Source organism: Mastomys coucha, unplaced genomic scaffold, assembly GCF_008632895.1.
Source record: "Mastomys coucha isolate ucsf_1 unplaced genomic scaffold, UCSF_Mcou_1 pScaffold20, whole genome shotgun sequence".
In the NCBI taxonomy this organism is placed as follows: domain Eukaryota; kingdom Metazoa; phylum Chordata; class Mammalia; order Rodentia; family Muridae; genus Mastomys; species Mastomys coucha.
This window is the reverse complement of record NW_022196903.1, coordinates 66,286,967-66,305,550: the sequence shown is the minus strand read 5'-3', so window position 1 is coordinate 66,305,550 and position 18,584 is coordinate 66,286,967. Positions and strand designations below refer to the sequence as shown.

Here is an 18,584-nt window from a genome sequence, read left to right as displayed (position 1 = left end):
AGTGTTTTAAATTATAGCATGAACTCATGTGACAGGTCAGAATGCTCTATTTTCAAAATATTACATAAGATGTTGTGCCTAGTCTATACATATGAAACAAATGAATTTGTGGTTTAGTTCTGGGTTCCATTCCCCAAGTTATCTCATGAGTATGCAAATACTACAAAATCTGAAAGAATTCTGACTCCAAGCATTTTAGAAAACAAAACTCCAGTTTTGTTTTGTTTTGTTTTTTGTTTTGTTTTTCAAGACAGGGTTTCTCTATGTAACAGAGCCCTGGCTGCCATAAACTTGCTTCATAAACTAAGCTGCCTTCAAATTCAGAGATCTGTCTGCCTCTGCCTTCTGAGTGCTGGGATTAAAGGCTTGTGCCACCGTTACCCAGCCTAATAACTCAGTTTTAATATGTGCCAGCAACTACAAATGCCATCTCTAGGCTTTGTACACATTAGACTTCCTCTTTGGAGCCCATGTCTCTGCTCCCATTCTCTTGCTGCCAGCCTAGCCATTCTCGAGTCTTGACTAGAGAATCTCAGCTGGCTAGTGTATTAAGACATTTCATTGGCAGTGGTATCTTTTGGTGTGTTCCTTTAGCCCGCTTCTAGCAGGATAAAACTTAAAGCTGAGGTTTTCTTGGGTCTGGCACTTTGAGAGTTGCTACTCCAAGCCCACACTAGTCATCCTTTCCCCTTAACAGTACAGAGCAGCACAACACTATAGTAAGGAGGAGCAAAAAGCTTCAGGGTAGGACTGAACTAACCTATTCCAGTAGCCAGCATCCTCAGATATTCTGTGTGCCTGACCCTAGCTTGGAGTTGGATGTAGGAAACGCATAGGAGCATTCTTCATGAGACATTAAGGCTATGTAGCCCACACTAGGTCTTAAGTAGAAAGCAAGATAAAGAACTCTTGATTTACAACAATTATCAGAAACAAAATGGTTTTTGTTTATATGTGCAAGGAATTGCTGTAGGAGGATAACCTAAGAAGTTGGGGAGGTGCCATTCCTCTGGCTCTTCTCTGAACAGACTACATCTTCTTCTTTTGTGCCCTGACCTTTGAGCCAAGGGCCTGCAGATCTGAGTACAAGTTCCGTTTCAGGATGGCACTGCTGCACAGCAAGGCCCCCTGCAGGGCTCCTATCAGCCCACAGGTGAAGATATCTTGGCCTAGAAAGCAAATGCAGTAACCCATGAATGTCTACCCCTATGAGGATGGGAGTAACAAGGGCTCTTGTGTTCATTCCTCCATATCAAGGCCACCCAAAGAGAGACAGCCTCAGATAGAACCCAGGACAATAGCCAGTCAAGGCAGCCCAGTTCCCTGAGGTATATAGGCTTGAGGATGAGAACAAAAGCCTATACCAGGGAAGCCCAGATTCTTGCAAAGTGAGGCAGTTTACCTGTCAGGTAGAGGTTAGGGATGGGAGTTTGGGCTCTTATGGAAGCCATTGCATGAGGATGCAGACGAGCCAGGTCATGGTCAGCCCCATAGGTAGCTCCTCGAGGTGCAGCCAGATAGTACTGGTTGGTCAGTGGGGATCCTCCAGTCACACTCTCCACCTGAGGAAGCAAAAGGTCAGGGCAAGGGTAAACAAGGGAACTTGCAAAGGCCTGATCCTTCCTTGGGACTCTTGTTACTTTAGGCTTTATCCCTATACCTAAGAAAAGACAGTTAAGGGATGTATTGTCACCTCCAGCACTGTATGTCAGCCCCTACCTTGCCCTCCAGCTGTGGGAATAGTTTCATGATCACCGACATAGAGGCTTCCAGGAAGGCATTTTTGAGGGTCTCATAGTCAATACCCCGCTTGCCCTTCGGCTCCTCCTGCCACTCCTCAAACCATTCAAAGGCCATGGGTACCAGCACAGTCATCGTGGATCGGTCTGCAAGGTATAAGGCCATGTTATTGCTGTTTGGCCCTGCCTTGCCCTACACCCAACTTCCCTGAACTTCAAGCCCTACCTGGGAATCGGTCCTCCCAGGTTGGATCCTTGCTTGAAGGGAAAGCAATGAAGAGAAGGGGAATATGTTCTGGAGCCTTTTCCTTGGGCATAGAGACATAGCGTTCCATCCTGTGGATGAGGGAGGGGGTGTGACTGCCAAATCTCTAGACCTTTTTCCTCAAAGCCACCAGCACTACCCAACCAATGCTTCATCTCCAGGGATTTTCCACAGGGGGGAAATCAGCACGGCTTTGGTGTTGAAAGCCTTTCTAGGAGTCCATTGGAGACTACACCTCTTCCTTCAACACACATCCTTCTTATTCCTAGAACTGAATCAAGAGTTGAAGCAGGGTCTTGTGGGATGAGGCCCCACCCCCTCACATCTTACGCTTTGTCCATGTCTGTGTCAAAATAAACATAGTAGTTGGTAGACTGAAGCTTCAGGTCTTCCTTGGTGCCTTTCAGACAGATGAAAATTGAGAGCATGCTCAAACCAGGCCTCACCATCGCCAGCTGCTTCTTCACATCTGCAGAGAGCCAGTGAGGATTGCTTTGCAGGAGTTATGGCCAGACAACCACTCCCTGCCAGGATAGCCTCAGAATGTTCCCTTTTCTGATCTGCAGCTTGGTCCTCAGCTGCCAGCCAGGATAGAGACCTGGCCATTTTTATAACTATTTCTATAGGATCCTGTCAGGGACCTGCTCTTAAGTCTCTTCCTGGCTATGTGAGATGTAGCCTCAAATTCCTTCCAACTCTACCACCTCTGCTCCATGTCCCCTTAGTCCTAGGTGCTGGCTTCCTGCTGATTCAGAGCAGAGCTAACTCACAGCACCTCTGGACAATTAGGCCATTTCAACCCTCCTCTTTATACCTTTAAATTTGTCTTTAATTATAGATGTTTATGGATAATGGCATGTCTGGATATGCAAGAAGCCAGAAGACAACTGTCTTCTCCTACTCTGGGGATTTAGCAGCAAGGACTTTTTACACTCTGAGCCATCTCGATGACCTTTGTTTGTTGAGGCAGAGTCTCCTGTAGCCAAGGGTGACCTTGAATTTCTTATCTTCCTGCAGCCACCTCCAGAGTGCTAGGATTACAGCCAAATCCACTACAGTTGTCTTACCTGGTTCTAGGTAAATCCAAGGCTGATGCAAGCACTCTAACCAACTGAACTTCATCCCTAGCCTTTGTCTGCCATTTAACTGAGTCTTTTCTATTAAAGCCCTAGTTTCTCTGGCAAAGGAAAGCAAATATATAGGATTTTGTTTCCCAGTCCAGAAGTACACAGTAGACATTTGCATCTGACAAAACAGAGTCCTCAGAGCTCTGCCACTGCCTCTGTGAAGGGCTCCTCTTCCCCTGTAGTCCTAGGTTCCCCAAATATAAATGTTATGTTTCTGATAACACAAACCAGAGATGGACAGCTAGAGGGCTGCCCAAGAAGAGGGGAGCTCACCCAGGCTGGGCTTATAAGCTCCACAGATGAAATATTAGTTCAGAAGAACAGTCTTTTACCTGGCAGATAGCGGACAGTCTCTGGCAACAAGTGCTGATAGGTATTAAACATTCCTGCATTGGAGATGACAATTGGGCAATAGATGTTCACCAGCTCTTGTCCCTTTTTCACGCTGACACCTGCAGGCACAAGAATTTGGCTGAGCTTCTGTGAGCTCTGTGGAAACAAAAAAGACCTATACCCTTCTCTAGATCTCTCAAGGGCTAGGAATATAGCTCAGTTATACTAAGCTTGTCTAACATGTATGAAGCCCTAGGTTCCATGCACCCCTACCCACCGTAAAACAAACAAAATCCAGGAAAGTGTGAAATACATTTCTCTCAAAGCATTAGCTTGTAGTCACGGCATGATGATATATTCCTGTAATCCTAGTATTTAGGAGGCAGAAGCAGGATAATCAGGAATTCTAAAGACAGCCTCAGCTAGCTAGTGAGTTTGAGGCTAGCCTGGACCACATGGAATCCTGCCTCAAAATATTAGTTCTGTCTATAGCCACACTATCCAGATGTCTTCTAGGATAGGCTCTGTTTTCTCAGACCTAGAAGTCCCTCCAGCCAAAGCAGGCCCCAGGCACACTGCAAAGTCACTTAGCCTTTGCCTCAAATGCTTCTGTGCTACCTTCTCTAGCTCTTCCTACCCAAACATTTGGACTTTAGCCATGTCCTGCCATCCCAAGAACACTGGTTCTATGGGGTCCCAGCCCCCCTTCACTGCTGCTAAGTTCCACATCCACAATACTCCCCAGATAACCTTCATGAAACACCAAAGTTTCTGTGATGTACTGTATGTGTGTCCCAACCTCATCTCTGGCCACTCACAGAACCATTATGCCAAACCTGACCTTTTGTAAGAATTGTAGGATTCCGTTATTTTGTGCGGGGTAGGAGTGCTACAGCCCATGTGTGGAGGTCAGAGGACAACTTGCTAGAGTTAGTTCTCTCCTTCCACCATGTAGGCTGTGAGGATCAAATTTAGGTCATCAGGTTTAGTGACTAGAACATTTATCCACTGAGCTCTCTCAGATTCCAGCCTCTTACCTTGCATAAATAGGCTGCCTTCCACTCCAGCCCACTGACCCAACAGCTCAGTGCAGATCTCTTACCACATGCTCTTCCAGCTGAGTCCAGCAGCACACTCTGTACAGTAGCCCTAGTAAGGACAGCACCCCCGGCCCGCTGAATCAAAGGGATGGTATGGAAGGCGATCTCACTGGAACCCCCTCGGGGGTAATACGCTCCTTGTATGTAGTGGTCAACCAGCAGAGCGTGCAAGGAAAAGGTGGTATGGCTGGGGGTTACTCCTACAGAATAAAGAAGAAAAGATGAGCAAGAGTGGTCACTTGGCACCATTCAGGAAGAAACAGGGCTTCCTGTGAAGGACCACATGAGTCCATCCTAGGATCCGAATGTTCCCAAAGGCCCAGGGTTGATAATGAGCTTAGTGGAATATAAATGTACTCCCTGAAAACCATTATGCTTCTAAGACCAAGGAAGTCACTGACACTCTTGGCTTAACAGAAAAATTGACCTTGGGCAGTGTGATAGTACATGCCTACAATCTCACACTCAAAAAGGCTAAACAGTTTGATCATTGATTCAAAACCGTACTGGGCTACAGAGAGATCCAGACCAACCTGAACAAAGTCAGAGGTGTGGGGGATGGGGAGAAAATGCAACTTGGGTGGACTCGATTAGCTGAATGCTCTAACACGAAATGCTCTAACACGAATGAAAGCCTGGACTTGATCTCCAGCAGCACATACACCAGACATGGCGGCACATACCTGTAATCCTAGCACTAGGAAGGTGGAGGCAGAAGGATCAGGAATTTAAAGGCATGCTCAACTATAAGAGTTCAGCCCTTACCTGGAAGACCTTGTCTTCAAAAAGGAAGAGGAAAACAAAAGAGGAGAAGAAGAAAAGATATATTCCAGAAAGTAAATAATAATTTCTACCAGAGTCCAACAGGTGTCAGACTTCTCAGCCCTTATCCACAAACTCCTGCAGGCCTGGGGTCTATTCTGGCTTGTTTCAGTTAGAGAGATGGGAAAGAAAGACCAAAGCTGGGAGAGCAGTAGCTTAGAAAAGCCTGGGCTAGTAGGCACCCACCGTAAGTAGGGAAAATGTAGCTGAGAACGGCCTGGAGCTCAGGGGAAGCCCCAAGCTGCTGCAGGACTTCAGCTAGGCTCTGAGTAGACGCTCGGCAGAATGGAGAAAAACGAGTCAGTAGCCCAAACTTGCTGAGGAGCTGAGTCAGGGGCAATGGGAGGAACTTGAGTAGGATGGCATGAGAGACTCCACGGGACACTACCTGGGGAAGAAAAGGTAAAGTGAGTCTCAGCGCTGGAGCCTAGACACCACTGCAGCAGCCAGCACTGGCTGCAGGCCCAGCAATACTTACTCAGGATTTTTGGACTTGGAAATTTTTAATTCAGGCAGGTATGGCTCCGACCTGTGATCCCAACAGTTTGAGATGCTTAGGCAGGAGGATTGCCATGAGTTCAAAGGCAAGCAGAGTTATACACTGACATACAAGCCAGGACTATATTGGAAGACTATCTTCCCTCACTACAAAACAATAACAGCAAAATGGGCCCTGAGTTTTTCTCATTCTTCACACTCAAATGAGACTATTTGCTCTTCCATTTCCTGCTCCAAAAAGTATTATTTTTTTATATATTTAGAGAGAGTTCTGAATATTCCAATGACCTTGAAGTCCTGAACCTCCTGCTTCTACCTCCCTAATATTGGGATTATAGGCTACACTATCATATGCAATTTATAGGGTGCTTGGGATCTAATTCAGAGTTATATGTGCTAAGCCTAAGCCATATCCTCAGCATTCACATTCCTTCCAATCATCCCAGTCCAGAAACCAGGTGTGATTTCATATGCTCAGCAGAAGCAGGTGGATCTCTGTTGAGTTCCAGACCAGCCAGGGTGCAGCATTGTGAGACTCTACTTCAAATATACAAAAAGTCTGGCTCATCTCAGAAGACATCTAACTCCTCAAAGCCTGACTTACCAAGGGTACCATCTAGAGGCCAGAGTGAAGATAGCAGCTGGGAAGCCAGGCAAGGCACAAGCATACACAAGCGTACACTGGAACCAGGACAGATATGACTATTCCTTCCTGCCTCCCCAACTCAGCCCTCTCCCCCAACCCCACTAATTTCTTCACTAACGAAAAGGCCAATCTTGTTGGAAATCAACTAGGGATGCTGATCATGGTGCATACTACCTTAACCAACTCCATGTACTTGTCAATGACAGCTTCTTCTTTGGGGAACTTCTCCTTAAGTCCCTGGATGTATTCTTTCCTCCCACTATACATGGGGAACTCCTTTCGACCATTGGGCCCTTCTAGTATCATCAAGTCAAAAGGGGAGGCCATGGGAGCCCAATCCAGTTGCCCTTCAGTGATCTGGTCCAAGATAAAACGGCCCATGTTGCCCTCTCGCATGCGTCCAATATAATGAATTCCTGTTAGGAGGTGTAAAGAAAAGGAGATATAAAAGGGATTGGGCCCTGGAAATATGCCAAGTAAGGAAAAGGTTGCTCTGCTTAGCTATGTTCATGTCCAGAGAGGGTTGCCCACCCTTTCTATAGGAAACAATCCAGAACATATACCACCCAATGCTTGCCCAATAACTAGGCCATCAGACAGAAATAGAGGTGCCCAGAGAGGAGTTGGGACCTCCAAAATATTGAAATGCCCCCATATCACTCAAGAATGTGTGTTCCTAGACACCTAAAGACAACCCTTTTCCACGAAAGCCTTACCAGTGTCAAATTCAAGGCCATTTTCCCCAAAGGTATGACAACAGCCACCCGCCTTGGTATGTTGTTCCAGCACAAGGACTCTCTTGCCAGCTTTAGCTAGAATCACAGCTGAGGCCAGTCCTCCAATGCCGCTGCCAATCACCACTGCATCCAGCTTCTCTGGTACTCGACTGACTGAGAAAGCTGTAGAAGGGAGAAGACAGAGAGGATGGGCTTCTCAGACAAGGGCAGGAAAGTGAAGTAAGAGAAGCCAGGGGGCACTTCTCTAGCTTGTACTCTGTAAGAAGTCTCTAAGGCAGCTGGGCATGGTGGTGTACTCCTGTGATCCCAGCACTTGAAAGGTGGATTAGGAGTCCAAGGTCATCCCACAGGAGGCCAGCCTGGCTCATTAGACCCAGCCTCAAAATAAGAGGGAAGAGAGACAGACCTCCCCTCGAGCGTAGTTTACCAAGATGTCTCAAAACATCCTACCAGGGAATACCTCGGACCAGGCAGGTAGATTAAACAGTGATGAGTCTTAACCCCTCCTAGATACTTGAGGGATTTGATACCTTTCAAAGAAAGTAGGAATCAGCTAACTATTGTAGAACAAAACCAGAAAGATGGCAACAGTACAGGTCTGTAACCTCGGTACGGACACTTCTGTGAATACAAGCAAGGAAAGAAAATGCAATAAGGCGCCGGGTGGGGGCTGGGGGTGCTGGTGGCTCAGGAAACTGGGTTTCTTTGGAAGAAGCAAGGTCTATGAATGCCAGCGGAGGTGGAGCAGGCAGAGCTGCTCAGAAGTCACAGCACCAGCCTCAGGAAAGGAGGAAGGCTGCTGTGCCAGGAACCTAAGAGAAGCAAACTGGAAGGCACGGTCAACACAAGACCTGGCTTTTGTTGTTTTCTCCCAGTCTTTTTCCCTTTCCTTCTTTATTTACTCACTTCCATGGGCTTTTTAAGAGACACAGTTTCACTACATATGTAGCCCTAACTGGGCAGGAACTCCCTACATAGAGATCCACCTGCCTTTTCCTCCCCAGCACTGGGATCACAGGAATGTGCCACTATGTCCAGTAAATCTGCTCATTAAAAATCATTGCCCAAGGCCGAGTGTAGGGGTTCACAGCTTTAGTCTTAGCACTCAGGAGGCAGAGACGGGAGGATCTCAGTGAGTTCAAGGCCAGCCTGGCCTATATAGCAATGGCAAGTTCCAGGAAATCCAAAACTATAGAGACACTGTCTCAAACAACTAAAAAAATAAATTAAAAAAAAAAAAAATCACCATCCAAGCCATGGTGGCTCACATCTGTAATCCCACTATCTGTAATCTTGCTGATGATGACTGGAGAATCACTGTGAATTTGAGGCACGACTGGCCTATATAGCAAGTTATAAGCTAGCCTAGGCCTGCCTCTCCCCCAATCCACAAACAATAAGAATAATAAAATAACTGGGTGTTACATCTCTCAGGGAGTAGAGGCACAAGGTTCAAAGTCAGTTCCCCAATAAATAGTGCAGTTGAGGCTAGCCTAACTAAAATTTACGAGTCAGACTCCTGGAGGTCAAAGAGGTGATCCTTGTTTGTTTTCTGAAAGTTTTGCATTCGGGGGTTTTGGTTGTTTGGGGGTTTGTTGTGTGTGTGTTTAGATAGGGTCTCCTGTAGTCCAGGCTGGAATTAAATTGTTGCACCACTATGCCCAGCTCCAACACTTCCTTAAAACGTTGAAAGCCAGACATGTTGGTACATGCTTGTAATCTCATCATGCTGGTGACAGAAGAAGAGGACTGCTCCGGGTTTGAGCCTGGGCTGCAAAGTGAGTTCGAAGCCAGCACCAGTGCAAAAGTGAGACCTGTCTCAAAAACATAAACGTTGGAGGTATTCCACACATATTTTAAAGATGGCGGGTTGATCGGAGAGTGTAGTTCTTATCCCTAACCAGTAGTGAAATTCCGAAGTTTTGAAATCAGGCTTCACTATGAACTGGGACTACATTTTGCCTGTCAAACCGTTAGTTGGAAAAACTTTCTGTACTGCTTCCCTACGTCCCGGAGCATGCACACAGTATAGGAAAAAGTTGGCTCTAGAGCCAAGTAGGGGAAAGGTCTCCTATTCTGTGTAAGCCGTGAGCTAAACAGATTCCAACTGGCGGGACTGGAACTAGGTTGTGCCAACATCTTGGCGTGCCAAGGGTAATGCCTGCACCCTTTCAGAAGCAAAGAACACTAAAACACGGAACCTTCGTGTGCAAGTAAGTTTTCCCAGCACTTTACTAACTGGTGAGACAGAGGCCCGTGCCCTGCATGAGCAGAAGGCCCGAGAGCAGTCCTGAAACCCACAGTCCCTCCAGCTGACCTTGTTTAAGAACTTTCTTCCTAGCCTCCTTGTCGGTCACCAGGGGTTTAGGGGGCCGCTTGACATCCTCGGCGAAGGGGTTCGGAGAACTTCTAGCGAAGAGGCCCGCATAAAACCTGTGGAGGACCACCAGCAGCAGCACGGCCAGCAGCAGAGCAGTGATCCACATGTTGCCGCCAGGGCTCGGAAGACTGAGTCCTTTCTCTCTGAGCTCGGTTTTTATAGCTGAGGCTCCGCCCCTCTAGTTTGTCCTCAGAGGAAAACCAGACGAGGAAGGGCCGAGGCATTTTGACTCACACCCGCGCAAAAGTGATGAAGATTGTCCATCCTCGATCTCCGTATGACCTCTGCGGCGCAGGATTTCAATTGCCTAGTGGGAAATGTAGTTCTAGCGCGAGACAGGCGACACTGCACGCCTGCGCGATGAGAGGATGTGGGACCCCCCCACCCCCACACACACACCGGAACGCTGGAGACGCGTCCGGTGAGCCAGGGGTGGGGGTTGGGGTGGTGAGGGAGGTGAGGGGGACGATGTCGGGTGGAAATGGTGACCGCGGGGCCACACAAGGTTGAAAGTTGCAGGTCTGAGAGAGATCCCGTCTAGGAGGCAGAGAAGACCTGGGTTCTGGTGCCTGTTCTGTGATGGATTTGCCGAAACCTCGGAGGCAATTCATTGCTTTCCTCCCTTCTCCCCTTCCAAGCAGTGAGCAAGTTTCTGTCCCCATACAGCTTCTGTCTGGGTATCTCGATGAGTTGTCGAGACCTGTGCAGGAGCTCTCCAGGCACTCACTGCCCCAGGACTGGCAGCCGCACCCGGGTCCCCGATATTATCCCTAGCTCGATTCCCTAATCTTAACCACTCTTTCGGGGGTCTCAAAGTACAAGCCACCTAGGAACAACCCTCAAGAAAGACTAAGTCAAGGATCATCTTAACTGTGTGTGCATTTGCATTTAAGGACGAACCAGCATCTAAATAAGCTCTCCACAGGGTTTAAGCTCCAGCAGTCTAGATATCCTACCGTCTTGATGTTGCCCTTTGAGGAAAGTAGGTCTGAAATGCCTACTTGACTTAAAAGGGATTTGTTTGTATAGGAGGCCCATTACCTCAAGTGCCCACTGTCAGGACAAATGACTTTATAACTTTGAGTATTTTGTCCATATTTCAGGCCCAGCTGTACTCCAGTCCGGTATGTGAAGCAGGTCATGCTTGTGTGCTACTTGGTTCGTTTTCCCACACAGTTACAGGAAAGCCTTCCCAAGACTTTCTCATACCTACCTGTTACCCTGCCAGGTTAGCTGATGTGTGTGTGTGTGTGTTCTCCTATGCTGTCATTTAGGCCAAGATGGAAGGAAAGAAAAGAGAAGAAGATGCTGAGGTTCCAGAGGGAGAAAGCTAGTTCCTAGGGTGTCTCGGGTAAGATATTGCCACCATCCTTTCTAGATCACAGGCAGCCAGGTGTCTAGTGTGAAAGCTTGTTTGTTACTGGCAGTCTGTCCTTGGGGAATGTAAATCATATTCCCCTAGTGGAGGACTGACTCCATGGAGAGGCCTCCCCACTGTCTTAGTCCTCTAAGTCTGTGAAGTATGATTGTCAGTTGTGTGAGAATCATCCACTCACATTTCCCACCTCAGTATTAAGGTTGAGCCTCGTTTCCTGCCACTAAGTTAGAATCCCAGTCTTTCCACACTGACTCTTTGGTGTGTGGATGTGAGTATGCATGCCCATGTAGGAACAGAAAGACCAGAGGGACTGTAAATTGCCCTATTCTGTCACTCTGTGCCTTATACCTCTGAAGTTGGGTCTTTGACTGACTGAGAAAGTAGGCCCAGCAACCAGCAACCCTTTTGTCTTCATCTACCAGAATGCTAGGGAACCAAACTCAGGTTCTTTTTTTTTTTTTTTTTTTTTTTTTTGGCTTTTCGAGACAGGGTTTCTCTGAATAGCCCTGGCTGGCTGTCCTGGAACTCACTCTGTAGACCAGGCTGGTCTTGAACTCAGAAATCTGCCTGCCTCTGCCTCCCAAGTGCTGGGCCTAAAGGCATGCGCCACCACTGCCCAGCTCAAACTCAGGTTCTTACCCTGAAGCAAGCTCTTATGCCCACTGAGTCATCTTCCCAGCCCCTGTGGTTTTTGTTTTTTATTTTATTTGTTTAGGGGGTGGTTGAGTGGAGTGGTATGTGCCACGGTGCATGTGTGGAGGTCAGAAGACAATTGCTTCTTTCCTTCTACCAATCTCCTAGATCCCCCTGGGGACTGAACTCAGGTCATCAAGCTTGCTGGGAAGCACCTCGACCCACTGAGCCATTTCACCTGCCTTTGTTTTTTGTTTTTTTGGGTTTTTTTTTTTTTTTTTTTGAGACAAAGTCTTGCTTTGTAGTCTCAACTGGTCTGGAACTCTATGTAGATCAGGCTGCTGTCAAATATACAGTGATTCTTCTGCCTCTGCTTCCAGATTTCTAGGAATCTGGGCATTCATTCATGGGGGCATACATCAGCATGTTGAGGATGATCTCTGATGTTTGCTTTTTTCCAGTTGTGGGGACTGAACCCAGATGTCACATGTGGCAAGCAATAGCTTTACCTCTGATCTGTATCCCAGGCCTTGCGTTTTGTTTTGATTCTCACACATCAATCCCTCCCCCTAAGACCTAGAGACACTCGTTCATGATAAGGTTGTCTCCTTGTGACACAGACTTTTGATATGATAGGATCTTTGTCCAGCCCTTTTCCTGAGGCAGGCATCGTGAGATGACAGGACAGGGCTAGTGTGCCTAGCTTTTGTCTCCACCCTTGAGAAGTAGAAGCAAGCCGCAGCCACATAGCAACTATGAGGCCAGGCTGAACAACATCTATAATACCTTTTCTGTATATCTGTGTCCTTATCGAGAAAGAGAGGAAGGGAAGGGATGGAGGGAGAGAGAAAGGAGGGGAGAGAGGAAGGGAAGGATGGAGGTTGGGGGGGGTTAAAGAGATGCTCAGTTAAGAGCATTTGTTGCCCTTGCAGAGGACCAGGATTTGGTTCTCAGCACCCACATGGCAGCTCACAACCATCTGTAACTCCAGCTCTTATGGACATCTGCATATACATGGCAGACACATACACATGAGTACGTGAATGAAAATAATGTTTTGTTTTGTTTTTAAAAATTGGGTGTGGTAGCACATACTTGTAATCCCCAGCATTAGGAAGGTGGATATGGGCAGATCTCTAAAGCTCATTGGCTGGCCATCCCAACTTGCTCATTGGGTTCCAGGGAAATAAAAGAGATCCTGTCTCAAAAAATTAAGGTGAACAGAGCCTGAGGAACAACAGATAACATTGTCCTCTTTACCCGTTCTCACGTACGTGTGTACACCTGTACACACATGAACCCTGAACACACACACATACATGTACACATACAAGAGCTGATCTGGAGATGTAGCTCAGTGGTAGAATATTCACCTGGCATGCATGAAGACCTGGATTTGATCCCCAGCACCAGTACTGCACCATAATTGCACGAACATACACACAGTTTCTCACACACAGAGTTGACCAGTTTGGCTTGGCAAGGTTAGGACATCATCTTGCATTGTGAGTTTTTCTATCATTCTAGGAAACAGGTCCAATATTATAAGAACCACAGCTCCACCCGTGTCTAGGGTCTGAACAAAGCCAATGCAACCACCAGTCAGTCTTACCCCCAGTAAGCCAGCGAGGCCTCAGTGATGTCATGGCCAGAAACAGACTCCACTTCATAAAGCAGTGCCACTGTTTTCTAGACACTGACAATCCACCCCACCCTCAGACCTCTGTATGGTCCCTCCAGTCCCATGGTGTGTGCAGTAAACAGTAGACATCTGGCTAGGTATCTTATTTATTTAGAATTAATTCACAGTTGCTTAAAGATTTTAAAAGTCTTTTGCCTGTTGAACAGAGAGAGGCATGACTGGATGATGAAGCCAGCCCCCACTACCCCATTTCTGTTTTTCCAGACTGAGGCTCCATGGTTCCCAGGGGCTCCTTTCAGGACTCACAGAAACCTTCTGCACCTTGGTGATGGCACAGAGGGACTGTTTTCTTACTTGGAGCCTGAATGACTGCCAAGAAGGAAGGTGAAAGCAGAGCGCTTGTCTCTCCTGGTGGCTTCGGGCCACAGACTGTTGCAGCAAACCCCTTTCAGAGCCCGAGGACGAGGCTCACCTGAACTTGAGTCATGAGTGAAACATCTTGCTCTTTCCTTACCGGGAAAGAATTTCGAGATGGACAGGTAAGTGCGCCTGCTTGGGAAAGAAGAAGGTGCTGGCTTGGGATGTACTGTCAATGAGACAGAGACTGTGGAGTTTTAGAAATATTGTGGGGAAATGATCCTGTATCTTTGTTGTGGGAGATTCTGGGCTGAAAGTATAGATCAGCAGTGAGCCATTGGCTGTAGGTTCCATCTCCAGGATGAGACAGACAGACAGAACAGAGGCAGGAGTGTCTAGGTGGGACACCTGTGATCCTAACACTTGAAAGGTAGAGACAAAAGGATAAGGAATTCAAGCTCATCCCCAGCTACATGATGAGTTCTACGTCAGCCTGAGCTACAGAGACCCTGCTCAGAACAGAAGCCTCATCCACCTGCAGGTGGCACCTTGTTCTCCGAGTAGCTCAGGGAACCACGATTCCTTTTGCTGGGCTCGGGGAGGGAGGCAGCATCTGAAATTCCCCAAGAAATCAGTATGGCATGGACTCACCACTTAACTCCCTGTCCACCACTGGCTTTGGCAGACTGTCTTACTTAGCTTTCAGTTGCTCTGTGATAAACACAATGACCAAAAGCAGCTTGGGGAGGAAAGGGTTTATCTCATCTCACAGCTTACAGTCCATTCCTCTGGGAACTTAGGGAAAGAATCTGGAGGCTGGAGCTGAAACAGAGCCATGGAGGAGCACTGCTTACTGACTTGCTCCTCAGGCTCACATTCAGCCTGCTTCCTTCTATCTCCCTGGACCACCCGACCAGGCACTGCCCACGGTGGCTGGGCCCTCCCTCATCAGTTGTTAGTCAAGAAAGTTTCAGCCAGGCAGGGTGGCACACGTACTTCATCCCAGCACTCAGAAGCCAGGTGGTGAACTCTAGTCCAGCGAGGGATACAAAGTGAGATCCTGTCTCAAAACAACAAGGAGAACAACAGCCTTGTCTAAAGGTCAGCATGACAGAGGCATCTTCTCAGTGGAGGGTCCTCTTCAAAGAGGGCTCTATTTTGTGTCATGTTGACTAACAGCCAAGCAGCACACTGACCACCACCCCAAGGCCCCCTGTTCAGCACAGTCACACTGTAAGTCCACATGAGCCTGGCAGCTAGCCCCACATTCTGGACCTTCCCCTCCATCTTTGCTGGCCAGAAATGGGATTCCAGGGCCAGAATACAGACAAAGCATTTGCTGGGCTCTCCAGGGAGATCCCATGCTCAGAAAAGGACAAGCTGTTCTTTCTTCTAAAGGGAAGTCTCTGGAAGGGGACTGACATGTAGACAGAGAAGGATGAAGTGTTCTTTATATATAACACCAGGAATCACCACATATTACTGAGACAAAATTTCACTTAAAAAAAAAAATTGTAGCTATATTCTGTATCTTGCACTATGCTGTTGCCTATGGAAAACATCAAAGGCATGTCCCCGAATTGCCCTTTGCAGGGAAACTTGGGTTGCATGCAAGGGCTTTGGAAGACTTAAAGAGGGGGCTAGAGAGGAATGGCAAGGTCAATTAGTAGGCTGCGGGGACGTGGGTCTGGCCTGAAATTTCTCCACCTTACCAGACATAAGGGAACACCTCTGTCACCTTAGCACTAAAAAGGAGGAAGAGGCAAGGGGACACATGTCCTCAGCACATGTTATAAGAGCCAGGGCTACGTAATGGAACAATGATTCAAAACAAATAATAGTGGTGAAAATAAACATAAAGTATATTTTATATAAATATAAAAGAAAGAGGTGTATGTGGGGGTTAGTCTCTCTTAAACCCAGAGAAAAGGAAAGCACATTTCCATAGGTCATGTGGAAAATGGGCTGGGGGGAGGCATGCAGTTAGCCCGTAGGTGAAGCAGTGTGTGTATACTGCCTTCTGCAGCCCCTAATACTCCAGACACTAGCACTTCCTAATGGCTGCGTTGCCTCTCACCGAGTGGATATACTTTATGTTCTCAAGTCCACCATTGGTCAACATTTAGTGTTTGTTCAGCTCATGGAAACAGCACTACAGTGAAGGAAAATAAATACATGGCTCTTCAGAAGAAGCTGTGGGTCTACACAGCTTTGTAGTCTACTAGACTACAGTGCAGGCTCAGGGTGTGTACAAGGTGGGAATCTGGGCAAGGATGTCACTCAGTCTGTAGTGTGCTTGTCCCTAATGGATGATACGGTGGTTGTGGGATACAGACCTATAATGCCTATAGACCTAACATTCTGGAGGTAGAGGTAGGAGAACCAGAAGTCCAAGGTCAAATCTTGAGACAGCCTGGAATATGTGAGACCTTGCCTCCAGATTACTATCAAAGGCTGGTAAGTAAGAACACTGACAGGTGTCCAGCCTGGTGAGCCACATACACTCAAGGGTAGACTTGCATGCAGCCCAATACAAAACCCCACTTTTTTTTTTTTTTTGGTTTTTCGAGACAGGGTTTCTCTGTAGCCCTGGCTGTCCTGGAACTCACTCTGTAGACCAGGCTGGCCTTGAACTCAGAAATCCGCCTGACTCTGCCTCCCAAGTGCTGGGCTTAAAGGCATGCGCCACCACCGCCCGGCTTAACCCCACATTTTTTAAGGAAACATTTACAACTTTAGAACATCTTTCTTGCAATTTTCCCTCTTTCTTTCTTTCTTTCTTTCTTTCTTTCTTTCTTTCTTTCTTTCTTTCTTTTTTTCTTTCTTTCTTTCTTCCTTCCTTCCTTCCTTCCTTTCTCTCATAACTTGAATGTGTGGTTCTTGAGTTTGAATTTTGTAGATGACAATGTCTGTTGCAAGGTCAAAGGTTAGAAATTTCAGGATCTGGTGAGTTGTAACCTTTGACCCCTCTAATCAAAAATAATTTTTATCATGCTTTTTGACCTTTGTTAACCTGACTCTGAAAACATTATCTCAGAATAGTTCATATGCCATTTATTTATATGTATTAATCAGGTCTCTCTAGAGAACAGAACTGATACAGTGTATACACGTGCGCACACACACACACACACACTCAGACTTATTAGAGTGGCTTACAGGGTGTGGTCCAGCCAGTCCAGCAGAAAGTCCAAGAATGCAGTGGTCGTTCAGTCCGTGAGTCTTAGCTGGTCTTCACTATACACCAGAATCCCAAGAAAACAGGCTCTAATGCCAGAGGGAAAAAATGTGGATTTGCCAGTGGAAGTGAGGAGGACCAGCAGGCAGGACTAACACTTCCTTCTTCACCACCTTTCTTTAGGCTGCCAGCAGAGGTGTAGGCCAAATTTAAGGTGGTCTTCCCATTTCGAATGATCCAATCAGGAAAAATCCCTCACAGGGGTATGCAGCAGCTCAGGTGTGTTAGTTAATTCTAGATGTAGTCAAGTCGACAACCAAAAATAGTCATCATATTATGTTTTTTTAAAAAATACTTGGGGCTGGAAAGATTGCTCAACAGTTAAGAGCACATGCTGCACTTCCAGAGAACCTAAGTTCACTTCCCAGCACCCATGTCAGCAGGCTTGTGACCAAAGGATCTGCTCCTTCTCCTTGAGTGCCTGCACACACACGACAGACACACACACACACACACACACACACACACACAAGAACAGTTTTAAAGATAATAACGTGCTTTTGAGCTAGGGAGCAGGGTAAAGAGCCTGCTCTGCAACATGAGGACATGGATTTGGATCCCCAGAACACATGTAAAGCCAGCTATGGTGGCCTGTGCCTGTAATCCCTATAGCGGAACTGGAGGTGGAGACTAGAATCCCTGAGGTGCCCCACTAACCTGGCTAGACACGCTGCCTTAAAGCCAGATGGGAAGTGAGGAGAGGTGCTTTAGGTTAGATTCTGATGGGCACACATGTGTCTACATATACTTCACACTTGAATTATTTAAAATGATACTGCCTTTTGTGTAAATCAGGCGTTTCTTCTGGACTTCTTGTGTTTTTTTGGTGTTGTTATTTGGTGTATGTGTGTGTGTGTGTGTGTGTATGTGTGTGTGTGTTGGACCAATCTTGCTTTGTAGCCTAGGCTGGTCCCCAAGGCAGCATCTTCCTATCTCAGCTTGCAAGGTGGCTCACCAATCCCAGTTTGTTTTGTTTGTTTGGTTTATAGATATGGTTGGTTAATTTTTTTGAGACAAAAATCTTGTGTGTTTTTCAAATTTATTTTATTTTATTTTATTTTTAAGATTTATTTATTATTATATGTAAGTACACTGTAGCTTTCTTCAGACACCCCAGAAGAGGGGGTCAGATCGCATTACAGATGGTTGTGAGCCACCATGTGGTTGCAGGATTTGAACTCAGGACCTTTGGAAGAGCAGTTAGTGCTCTTAACCGCTGAGCCATCTCTCCATCTCCCAAATTTATTTTTATTAATCCTTTAAGAATTGTATATATATATACAATATATTTTGATTATATTTGCCTCCTCCTTCTGCCCCTAACTCTTTCTAGAACCACCCCTGACCCCTCTTAAACTCATGACCTCACCTTCACCTAGCAAGTCCAGTGTGTGTTGCTCCAGTATTTGAGGATATGCGGGGAGCCACTGGGGTGCTCAGACCTGCCAGGGCTCACACAGTAGAGAAACTCTCCCTTCCTATCCGTCATGTGTGCTTTTGATTTAGTTTTGTTTTTAACTTACTAGTTTATACGTTTTTTTCCCTACCATGTTAGGCCCACACCTGTGCCTGTGATGTGAGTGGGGATAGATGCTTCTGTGATGTGAGTGGGGACAGTCACACCTGTCCCGCGCTATCTCCCGCCAGCAGGAACAACGCGGCACACACAGGATCCTTCTGCAGTACAAG

General features: G+C 46.8%; 2 protein-coding genes across 14 annotated transcripts in view; one reads left to right on the top strand and one right to left on the bottom strand.

The window, feature by feature from the left end:
* Positions 1 to 923: 923 nt before the first annotated feature.
* Retsat (retinol saturase) lies at positions 924 to 9,940 on the bottom strand. Its single transcript, XM_031382202.1, has 11 exons — positions 9,585 to 9,940; positions 7,247 to 7,429; positions 6,705 to 6,946; positions 5,573 to 5,774; positions 4,567 to 4,764; positions 3,464 to 3,583; positions 2,335 to 2,473; positions 1,966 to 2,075; positions 1,720 to 1,886; positions 1,403 to 1,562; positions 924 to 1,169 (listed from the first exon to the last, which is right to left on the bottom strand). The coding sequence occupies exons 1-11, from the start codon at positions 9,751 to 9,753 to the stop codon at positions 1,030 to 1,032; spliced, it is 1,830 nt and encodes a 609-aa protein (XP_031238062.1). The 5' UTR covers positions 9,754 to 9,940; the 3' UTR covers positions 924 to 1,029.
* A 31-nt stretch (positions 9,941 to 9,971) lies between these two features.
* The window catches only part of Elmod3 (ELMO domain containing 3), a 40,387-nt gene continuing 31,774 nt past the window's right edge, over positions 9,972 to 18,584 (top strand). For 2 of the 13 annotated variants that reach the window (XM_031382220.1, XM_031382207.1), the window contains exons 1-3: positions 10,075 to 10,287; positions 10,751 to 10,875; positions 13,565 to 13,839. In XM_031382220.1, coding sequence (XP_031238080.1) covers positions 13,786 to 13,839 — 54 coding nt within the window. In that variant the 5' untranslated portion in view covers positions 10,075 to 10,287; positions 10,751 to 10,875; positions 13,565 to 13,785. The other 11 variants (XM_031382218.1, XM_031382213.1, XM_031382212.1 and 8 more) reach the window with 11 other exon arrangements.

Excerpts from the sequence above, each read along its gene's own strand:
- Retsat (XM_031382202.1), bottom strand. The coding sequence starts at position 9,753 with ATGTGGATCACTGCTCTGCTGCTGGCCGTGCTGCTGCTGGTGGTCCTC. Across the intron at positions 6,947-7,246 it reads TGGCCTTGAATTTGACACTG|GAATTCATTATATTGGACGC; the intron begins GTAAGGCTTTCG and ends ACCTCCTAACAG. Across the intron at positions 1,563-1,719 it reads TCCCACAGCTGGAGGGCAAG|GTGGAGAGTGTGACTGGAGG; the intron begins GTAGGGGCTGAC and ends TTGCTTCCTCAG.